The following is an 11,047-nucleotide window of genomic DNA, read 5'->3' as shown; positions in this document are numbered from 1 at the left end:
GATTAATTTCAAGTGACAGATTTAGAGGGTCTGTAAACACACAGCACATGGATGACAAGGGTTCGACAAAGTGAAGAATGGGTCTGTTTCTTCTTACAGTTCTACCCCCAGTCATCAGTGCAGATAAAGGAGGGAGGTGGGAAATGGCAGTTACCTACAGATAAGATTAGAACATACATCATTGATTGTGTTTCTCCTATATGCCAGACATTTAGCATACATCATCTCCCACTCCCTTTATAACTCTGAAGTAGGCATTAGCTCTGTTTTACAGCTGAGGAAATCGACTCAGAAATGAGAAATTACTTGACATAATTTACACGAGCTCCTCAGTAGCAAAGTCAGGATTTGAACCTAAGTCCATCTGGCTATAAAGCAGAAGGGGACTTTTTAGTTATATGTGTAACACAGTCATTGAATTATCACTGTTTTTCCTAGGACAACATCAAGCCTAAGTACTGAACAAAATGAAGATGCTTGGCCTTTCTTTGTGTGGATTATGTCATATATAATAATGATTAGAATCACACCTACTTGGCTTTAAAACAGATGTTTTTCCAGTTTAAAAAAAAAAAAAAGCTTTGGAGCTTTCTACTATGCATACTCTTCTGCGTCGGGGAGAGCAGCCCAGCCCCCAGGGAAATAGCTATTGCTTAAGAACACTAAGTTGGTCCCTGTGGACAGGATGCCTGTGGTTCTTTCCTTTGTTCATCAATTCATTCTACAAATACATGTTTATTTATAGCCAGAAAGTAAGGAGAAGAGAGCAGGCCAGGTGGGTGAGCTGGGAAGGGATACTTGTGTGGGTAGGAGGGCAAGGCGGCCTGAAAGGGTTGAAGCTAAAGTAAACAGACAAAAAAACAAAAATGGGGCCAACAAGAGCTTAAATGCAGGATGGGAACTAAGTTCGGGGATCTGTTTTGGATACAGTACTGAAGGGGTCTCTGGGTGTTCACAGGAGAGATGTCTGGAGCAACACTAAGAGGCAAGCTGCAACTCCATGGAAGCACTCAGGATCTGAGGCCGTTGACACCTCCACACCATGAACACACGCAGGAACTGTCAATATGGAGACAGGTATTTTTAAAAAAGCACACCAGAATGTGTGTGACCACACAATGGAGGCCTACACCTTTATTCCATGCCGTTTCGAGTGCTCACCATGTGACTGCAACTCCGCTTCAAAGAAGCCAACACCCCTTTGGATGCCTAAAGTCTAGACGTTTGTGGAAAAGAGAAAAAGAGAAAACAATCTTCATTTATAGTCACACGGTAGTTAGGGATATGTATTAAGACCTTGGGGATAACATGAAACGATGTAATGATATAGAAGGAATTGGTATGGAGGGTTTGTTCATATCCATTTTCCTTATTTTTCTTTCAGAGGTGAGCACAAATGATAACAGATTGTAATAAAGCAAGCCTGACCTATACAGTCACTTGATAATCCCAGAGGGAATGTGACCCAGAGCAGGGAGGGGCAGAGCTCAGGAATGTGTTGCTGTGACTCATTCCAGGTCTCCCAGGACTTTACCTATACCTGAGACGTTTGGGTGCTGTGGAGGTTTATTTTTGTCCACTCCCCAATTGGAAGGATGAAAACTGGGGTGACTGTGAGACTCCTAAAGGCCTCTGGTACACACAGGCTTGGGAACCCAGGGCCTGATGGGCTGTTCCTCTCCTTTCCATACCAAGTGAATGCAATACCAGCAGCCTCCAGGATTTAAAGGGGAGGACTGGAGGCAATGATACTGACCACACGGTTCATAAAAACTACACCGATGATTATAATCAGCATGAGTGCTGGGGAACAATAAAAGCTTTATAAAGATGTACTTTCTCCTACAAATGAATTATAACACATCTCTCATAAGAGAATTACCTAGTGATTTTTTAATCCCTTAAAATTTTTGATTGAAGGGTACCATGAATGTGTCAAATGTAACTATCATTAGGTAGAATTTTGCTTCATAGCACACGGGATCCAAATCCCATAAAAGGAGAAATAGTTCTTGACCAGGCACGAGGTCCTTCAACTAACACAAAAAAATACTGCCTTGGGAAGAGCTTTGACAGTCTCTTTTGTATTCATTGCAAATACCTTCACCCCAGAGAAACTTTATTCAAGATTAGGAAAATAGCTGGCAGTCTGGGCGCTCTCCCCGACGGTGTGACAGGTAAGGAAAGACCACCTTCCACCCTCTCTCATATTTCCCCTTATATTTGGAAGCCAAGAGCCACACTAGCGGAAACAGACCCAGTGTCTTTTAAAGTCTGTTGTAGAATATCGATGCCGTGGTTTTCAACTGTTTTCCCCACTCCAATCTTATGCTAAAGGATGCGACTCACTCAGAGCAGTAGCAGTGGCTCATTGTGGTAATTAACTGCCCTGTCAGAGAGGTGGCAGAAAGATAGAATCAATGTGGTTGGTGGGTCGAGTTTCTGCCGCTCCCCTCTGAGCCCCACTCAGCACCTCATTATCACAAGCTCTTCAAATCTAATAGTCATTTACAAGCTTTTGAAGCAATCTTTACTTCATCACCTACCTGAAAGAATTTATGTCCTGTCAGCAGAGTTTCAGAGTCAATTTTTTGTTTACTGCAAAATGATTCTACCTTCTTGGGGACAGTTATCCCTTTCAAGTTCCGTTTTACATCTGTTTTGTTCCTAAAGCCAGAGATGCAGGCCAGGGCGACTGGAACAGAGGTGGGACCCCTACCTCGTGAATAGGACTTGGGAGGCAGAGGACTTATTTTTACGCGGGTACAGAGTAAAATCCCAAGTCGCAATTGATTTCATGTAAGTAAGGCTGGAGAGGCCCAGGGAGGACCCAGTTTGGGGTGAGCACCGGGATCTGTGAGCCAGGATTCCTTCAGCGTCTCATGGTATGTGTGGCGGGGAGGGGTGGGGGGCGGCAGGTCCCCCGTTCCTCCTAGTCCCATTGACACCACGCTTCATCCCAGTCCCTGCTGAACTATATTAATAGAAAGCGACACTTCACACATCGGTGCTCAGACCCCAAAGGGAGGCTGGCAAAGGCTTGGCAGGTGGGCACGAAGCGGGGAGATGGGTGGGGGAATGGGGCGGGGGCATCGTCGAGTGGCGTTATGCGCAGCCAATGGTAGCTCGGGGCAGGGGTGGCAGGGGCGGAGGCGCCGAGGCGGATCAGCCAATAGAGGGCTAGCAACTACTGGAACGACCTGGTGACGTGAGGAGCGTTCCATTCGGCCAGCGGTGGGCGGTTGCCACAGCTGGTTTAGGGCCCCGACCATTGGGGCCCCTTGTCAGGAGGAGGCAGCCTCCGGGCTGGGGAAAAGCCGCTGCCACCTCTGGCGGCCGACGCGGTCCCCTGGGACAGTGCACTTCCTGGCTTCCGTTCCCGGCCGAGTTCGCTCTCCGGGGTTCAGGTAACAAGGGGGTGGGTGGGGGTGGGGGTCTCTGGGGCTCGGCCGCGTGGTGGGTTGCAGCCCCCTCGGCTGCACCCGGACGCGCGGAGCCTGCTCTGCCCTTCTCGGCTCGGCGATTGCCGAGCCCCTGGCCGGGGGTGACTACACGTGGCGGGGCGTGTGTGAGTGTGTACGAGCGTGCGGAGGTGGCGCGCGTCCCATCCTGCCCGGGGCGGTGGTCGGCGGCGTGGCTGAGGCTGGGCGGGCCTCTCGAGGCCGCGCCCGCCGCCCGTCCGGGACTCGGGACTCGGGCCTCGGGCCCCGGGCCGCTGGGCTGGTCGCTGGTTCTCGACGGATTTTGATCTTTGTTCTCCCAGGCCCGGCTCCCCTTCCTGGTCTCTCCTCCCGCTGGGGCGGTTTATCAGGAGAAGATTGTTATCCAGGTTAGTTTTACACAAAGGAAGTGTTCCCTGCACCTCCGATGCCCCCTCCCCTTTCCCAAGCCTTCCACTTTCTCCTTTCCCTGCTCAGCTCCTAGTCTCTCTTTGGACCGTTGCCCTCTCCAGCCCAGTTGGTTATTTCTCATCAGTCAGTCGGGCTGCAGGTTTCCGCCTCTCTCTTGCCAGCGTGAGGCATGTGGTATCGGTAAATAGAGGCCACAGCACCACACCTGAGAGGAGACGGGTGACAGCGGTGAGAAAGGCTGGGCCTGGGGATTCAGGATGCTAAGTGGAGATGGTACTTCTGAAATGTCCCAGAAAGCACCCTTATGACTTCTCTTAACTGCTGCCACCCCCCACCCCCTGTCGGGCCCCTCCTCCTCCCAGCCATATCACAATCTCTCTGGCTTAAGTCAGCCTTTCACCTACAGGTCTGTAATGTGGTTTCATTAAGATTCCCACAAATGTTAGGCTAGGCCAGAAAAGTTGGTTCATTTCCCAGACTCAGGAAGTTAGGAGGGTTTGATTGGGGGAAATCTGTTTTGAGTAAATACAACCTGGGTTTGTGTACAGTGTCCAAAACCTCCTAGCTCTCCCAAAGGATGACTTGTTCCCTCGTGTGATTCAGATTCCAGTGGCTGATTGAAGAAAGAAGGTGAAGAAGTGGAGGAGGGGAGGGAATGGCCAGTAAGGATAGAAATTCCACTATTATTTTTAGAGTCTTCTTCATGATGATTATACAACAGTATGGTATAGTGGAGAGCGCCCTGGACTGAAAGTCAGCAGACCTGTTTTTTTGGCTTAGCTTCATGGCTTTGTTACCCAGAGAAGTGATTTCCCCCCTTCAGTCTTCAGTTTACTTATTTCCAAAACAAAGTAATTGGGGCTGTCACCTATAAAATCTCTTCCAGTTCCTAGTTCTGTGCTAATCAAATCATCAGTATTATACTGGAAGTAAAGGGATATATTTAAGATATACTAGCCTCTTTCTCTTTTTGAGACTCTTTAACCTTTTCTTCTTTTAGGGGACAAAGACAGATTGGAAATAAACTCTTCCATTTCTTCACTCTCAACCCTTGAGGCAGTGCTCATCTGCCTCTGGGAAAGGAAGATTGAACTGCATTTTCTTGTTCCTGCCTCATTTTTTTTCTTTTTGTGTTTTTCCTTAGGGCTAGAAATTGGACTTCTGATGATGTTTGACCCAGTGGCAGCAATAGCACACAACGTGATTTCAAAGCTGGGCTCAGCTTCTGTTTCTTCCCTCTTATAATCACAAACCCATTTTGGACCAGGAATTCCAATCATGTCTGTGATGGTGGTGAGAAAGAAGGTGACACGGAAATGGGAGAAACTCCCAGGCAGGAACACCTTCTGCTGTGATGGCCGCGTCATGATGGCCCGGCAAAAGGGCATCTTCTATTTGACCCTCTTCCTCATCCTGGGGACATGTACACTCTTCTTCGCCTTCGAGTGAGTTTCCATTGAGTATTGTTGCCTGATTATGGTTATTTCGGGTCCAGGGGAAGAACCTTCTTTCTGGGGAGTTTGTGGCTAGTCCTTGGATGGTTGTCACTGTCCTCTTGAGCAGTGTCTGTAGATCATGTCAACTGAATTCATTGCTTTGTATGTGCCTCCTTAAAAGACCAAGATGTTTGATAACCAATTTTATAGCACTGATTTGGGGCCACCCCTGGAACACTTAGAAAATAAAAGAATTCATCTTCATCACTCCCCTCCCCTTTTCAGTGGTCTACTTAGGTGGTTAGTGACAGATTGCCTCTTCTCCACCCCTCCTGAGCCTAGGAGCACTCCCTGTAGTCGTAACTCCACCCCATGATACTCACCTATTCTGTTATTCTGGGTCCTATTTCCTTAGGGCTCAGCTCTCAGCTAGCTGTTAAATTGAAAAGCCAACTGAATTGGGAACCTGCAGATTGGTTCCAGCCTCAGCTGTGCCACAGTCTAGCTGCGTATGTGGCACATATGTGCTTATTAAATGTGAGTTGCTCTTTCTTTCAGTCAAAATCACTCAACATAAACAACTCTCTATTCTGTGTGTGCCCGAAACCAGCCTTGGAGTTATTTTTTCTGTGATGTAACAGCTAGTACTAGAGGCAGTTTGAAATCTGTGTTGATCACTGCTCTAGGGAGGTGACCATTTGGCTACTGTGGTAGGACTCCTGGGTGTGCTGAGAATGTGGTACACTCCAGGGATGAGAGCAATGCTAATTGGTTTGGGATTATTATGAGGAAGGCCTTGAAGGAACCAAGAGATGTGTTTGTAGACTGTGAGCCACACCTAATATGAACCTGCTACAGTTCATGCACTCCAGTGACCTGGAAATGGAACTCCCCTCAGGGGGCGTGGCCATGGGATGGAGGAGGGGGCTTCTTGGCTTGCCTTTGTGGATAATTAAAATCAGCTCTGATCTTTGGGGGCTCATTTTTGTCTTTCTTCTGTAAGGGCTTTAGGCTTTCCCAGTGCATCAAGAGTGATTTTTGGGGGGCTGGTTTGCCAGACTTTGGGATAAGTGCAAATGGCTTGAGTAACAGCAGGGGAAGGAGGGGGATGTAGTTTATAACAGGGCCAGGAAAGTAAGGTCAGAGGACCTTTTTGTCAAAGGCACTTTTTTTGCTGCTGCTGCTACCAAGTTGTAAAATATTTGGCAAAATCAGACAAGTTGATCATGGCTTCTTAGCTGCTTTCCAGTCAGAGTTTCATGGCTGAAACTCTGTGTGTGTGTGTGTGTGTGTACTTTATGTGGTATAAGTGAGCGTGTGCAGGCGGGCAAGCATAAGTATAACATTTAAAAAAATATTTCCCCACTCCTCACTCTTGTCTCCAAGTTAGCTTTGTTCCTTCCTTGCTTGTTTATGGAAATGCAGAGCTGAACTCTGCTTTCTGTCATCCTCACTCCGTCCTCTGCTAAATCACTAGCTTTTTTTGCCTCTCTCCCCTCCCCAACTTGGGGCTAAATTTTTGTGGTTGAAACCATTCAAAACAGAGATGAGATTTGTTTCCAGGCCCTGAGTGAGCTGGTAATTCTGGGCCCAGGAACTCTCTGGTTTGACTGGCCAAGGCAAGTTGAAATTTTGAGCTACTGGCATTTGGCCATTTTTGTATCTGGGAGCCAGACAGAGTATGATTTGGATGTGTTCCCTTCGACCCTGAAGGCCTCTGAAGAAAACTGCCTATGGGATGAAGCTTATAATTAACCAAGTTACTGTTTGACAGAGGCAGGTTGGGTTTTCTGGTGAGATGACTTTTTTTCCCCAAGTTATTTCTTGCGCTTTGCCCTCAGATATGAAGGGTGAGGTTGTTTGTAAACTGCCTTGGGTTCCAGCTGTGTGTGTGTTAGAGTAAATAGTTTTGAAGGTAGGGCTGGGGGAGGGAGTAGGAAAGGGGGAAGGGAGAAGGAAGTAAAAGTGTTAGCTGAGAAGTGGAATGGGGAAGTTTACATCTGACCAAAGGGGAGAGGGCCCCAACAATGAATCCTTACTAAGAATGGTGGAATCTGTGTTTGTGAGCGTGTATGTGTGTGTGCATATATGTGTGCACATGTATGTATCTGTCTGTCAAATGTAGACACATGGGCACTCTAGGTGGCGGCTGCCTTGAGCCTAGCCACTGACAGGCTGTACAGAGGACACCAGCCTGCCTCTGAGGAATGAAATCTCTTTCTGGTCGACCTTTTTCTTTGGGGTCTATAATTTACTGTCCACCACACGGTGGAGGATAGGGTTTGGGGGCAGAATATGGGCTCCTTTGCTAGTATGAGAACTTACGGAGACCTCAGGAATTCACCTGGTTTAGTCCCCTGCTTTCAGGCAGTTGAGGGTGTCTGAACCAGCAGTGACAAAGGACTGTCTCTTTTCATGTTTAAATTGTCTAGGAGCATAGACTGTACATTCTCTGGCTGCTGCATTTTGGCCTTGAGGAAGAAAGTTCAGATCTTGAGGCACATCTGGACCTGCATTTTAGTAACAGGGTCCTGCTTGCAGCAGGTGTGGAGGAATGAGTGAGAGGTGATTTATAACCCCCTGTGGCACAGCCCTGGGTCGGCCAGATGGCTTGAGAAATCTGGTCAGGCGTGTGTGCGCCCCTTGATGAAAAACATGCAGTGTTAGTAGTGTCAGTGGACATCTTTTTATTTTTATTTTTGGATTTCACTTTTACATGTTTAGATTTCTCAAAGGAGGGACCTGTGATTTTTCAGTGGACAGACAGTAGGTTAACTACATAAAATGAGAAAAGGTGGTCCATACAGGTGCTCATTAGCTCTGTATTTTTAGAAGTGTTTCCAAAGAAGCTGGGTAGCCATCTCTCAGAGCTGCTGTCACAGAGTGAATTCCTGCCCCGAATGGGAAATAGGGCTAGATTATCACTAAGCCTCTAGCAGCTCTGAGAGTCTGAAATTCTATATAACTCTTGTGTCTGTCTGGGAGATTCTAATACACACATAGAAAAGGAGAGGATAGAAGATTACCAGTAGATAGCTGTATTTTAAATGTAATTGTATCTATTGTATCTATAGTAAATGTATTTGAATTTAGAAGCAGAGTATACATTGTACAGTGCTTAAAAAAAGAATTTCCTTGCAAGTAGAGATTATCATACTAAGTGAAGTAAGTCAGAAAGAGAAAGACAAATACCATATGATATCACTTATATATGTATACTCTAAAATGTGACACAAATGAACCTATCTACAAAACAAAAACAGACTCAGGGACATAGAGAAAAGACTTGTGGTTGTTATGGGGGATGGGGTTGGGGAAAGAATGGAGTAGGAGGTTGGGGTTAGCAGATGTAAGCTATTATATATAGAATGGATAAACAACAAGGTCCTACTGTATAGTACAGGGAACTGTATTCAATACCCTGGAATTAATCGTAATGGAAAAGAATGTATATATAATGGAATCACTTTGCTGTACAGCAGAAATTAACACAACATTGTAAATCAGCTATACTTTAATCAAGAGTATTCTAGTTAGAAAAAAAAGAGGAATTTCCTAATGTATTCTTAGGATGAGGTATTTAGGAAATGTGAGCTTTAAGCACATGAAGCATTCTCCGTCCTTTCTGCCCAAACTCTGTCCAGCTTGTGTGATGAACACATAACCAACAGCTTGGCCAGGAATGTCAGGACACTATAGCGGACTGACACTGACAACCTGTGAACTGTCCAACTACCGAAAGGCTATTGTGGTATTTAGTCAAATTCAACTTTCTGATAAAGCTTGGGGAAAAGACCAAGTGCACTGTGTTCTGAAAGTGGCTTCCTAGCTTTCTCTTTTAACTGTGTGACCAGATCACTACTGGGGTCAAGGTCTCTTGTGGCATGAATGATTGTGTGACTCTTGACCCCTGAAGTAGGAAGGCGTTTACTGCTGTGATCAGTGCTTATGCCTCACTGTGCCGTATCTAGCGGAAATTGTATCAAGGCATTATCAAACCCTGTTGGACTGACCCTCCTGGGTGCTTCTGATGTACAGAGGAGTCATTGAATTGGATGAACTGAAAAAAGCTTTGTAGCACTGCTTAGTAATTGTCCCACTTCTAGCCTATTCAGACTCTACCTCTTTTTCAAGTCCCTTCTTGAGTCTTCCTTCCTGAAATTTTTCTAGTAATTTCTGCATTCATAGGACTAATTGTACATACCAGTCATTTAACACATAATTACATGACATTTTTATATTTTTTTAATTCTGTGGATATTACAGTTTGCGTTCTTTCAGGGTCAGGGACTATCCTGTGTGTGTGTGGCCCCCACAGTGCCTTCTACTAGGCCTTACTAGAGTGTGTGATCAATAAATGTAGCTGAATCGATATATTCTGGATGCACTTAAAATGTAGCAGTCTTGACTCACAGAATCATAGAATGATAGATCTGAAAGGGGCCTTGGAGACCAACCCCATCCTTTTGCGAGTGATAAAACCAGGTCTACAGAAATAGATTTCATCAAGGTCAATCGGTCAGCCAGTGCCTTTATACGACACTACCTTTCATCTCATTGTTACCTTTTGAGTACGGAATCCTGAAGACATGCAGATTACTAAAGCTGTGCATAGTGCCAAATGCTGGGCTGGCATACTCTGGGGTCTTGCTAGCTGGTGTTTGTGTTGCCTTAGTGGATTCTAGGTTACCTTGGCATCCTTAACTCATGCTTCTACTGGCTCAGATGGTAAAGCATCTGCCCACAATGCTGGAGACCCAGGTTCAATCCCTTGGTTGGGAAGATCCCCTGGAGAAGGAAATGGCAACCCACTCCAGTATTCTTGCCTGGAAAATCCCCATGGACAGAGGACCCTGGTAGCCTACAGTCCATGGGGTTGCAAAGAGTCAAACACGACTGAGTGATTTCACTCACTAGAAAATGAAGGCATGTTTGTGGAAAACTGACTGTATTCTAGTATGGCATTCTGGTAGCCTTGCAGGAACAAGGAACTCCTTCCTTTAAGTGTGAACTTAAGGGAGTAAGCTTTTGCGTTACAAGGGATCATCACCCCTGTTGCTGCTCCTAGTCCCTGCTTCCAAGATGAGGACAGCTCCGAGAAAAATTAGGCAATGTGTGCTCCCTTACCATGTTACTCTGTGGGTGATGGTGATGAAAGGGGCACCGTGTCCCCATGGTCAGACAGAAGGGAAGAGGCAGTCTGATAACAAAGTTACCAGGTTTGAGGAGACACAGGGCTAGGTAGACCAAGGCCAAACTCTGACATGGAGCAATATCCCTGTCTATAGTGACAAAGTCCAGGTTCCTGAATTCCTTAGGTGAGATTAGAAAGAGCAAAAAGTGACTTTATCATGATCTCTAATCAAGAGAGTATTCTCTGAAGAATTGCCCTGTGGAGGTTCAGTCTTGTGCTTATCTAGCCCTATTCTGTGACTCTGCCAACCAAAGACAGTTTTAGAAAGGCAGTTGCCTCTTTGATCTCAATCTGTTACAGTACTTAGCCAAACTCAACTTCCTGATAAAGCAGGTCTCCTGGAGAAGGATTGGGCTGTGTCTCCTGAACAATGTGTTTCCCTTTAACAATTCTTTATGCTTCTGTCATTCAGAATTCATCTGTGTGTTTTCAGCCTTTACTACGTTTTGTGGTGATGAAGTTCACACCGTCAGTCTCCACTGAACGTAACTCCCATCTTTTGAGAATGTCTTAGTTGAGTATAATGATCGTCTACTTTGGGAAAAGTGAGCACAAAGGACAGGGGT

The 11,047-nt window shown here is 46.0% G+C and overlaps 1 protein-coding gene across 1 annotated transcript in view; it reads left to right on the top strand.

Moving 5' to 3' along the window:
• The first annotated feature begins 5,083 nt into the window (after positions 1-5,083).
• The window catches only part of ZDHHC9 (zinc finger DHHC-type palmitoyltransferase 9), a 28,238-nt gene continuing 22,274 nt past the window's right edge, over positions 5,084-11,047 (top strand). Inside the window, exon 1 of the mRNA XM_061136984.1 lies at positions 5,084-5,296. Coding sequence (XP_060992967.1) covers positions 5,130-5,296 — 167 coding nt within the window. The 5' untranslated portion in view covers positions 5,084-5,129. The remainder of the gene's footprint in view (positions 5,297-11,047) is intronic.

The sequence above is a fragment of the Dama dama genome, chromosome X (assembly GCF_033118175.1).
Source record: "Dama dama isolate Ldn47 chromosome X, ASM3311817v1, whole genome shotgun sequence".
NCBI classification, from domain to species: Eukaryota; Metazoa; Chordata; class Mammalia; order Artiodactyla; family Cervidae; genus Dama; species Dama dama.
This window is presented reverse-complemented; position numbering and strand designations above follow the sequence as displayed.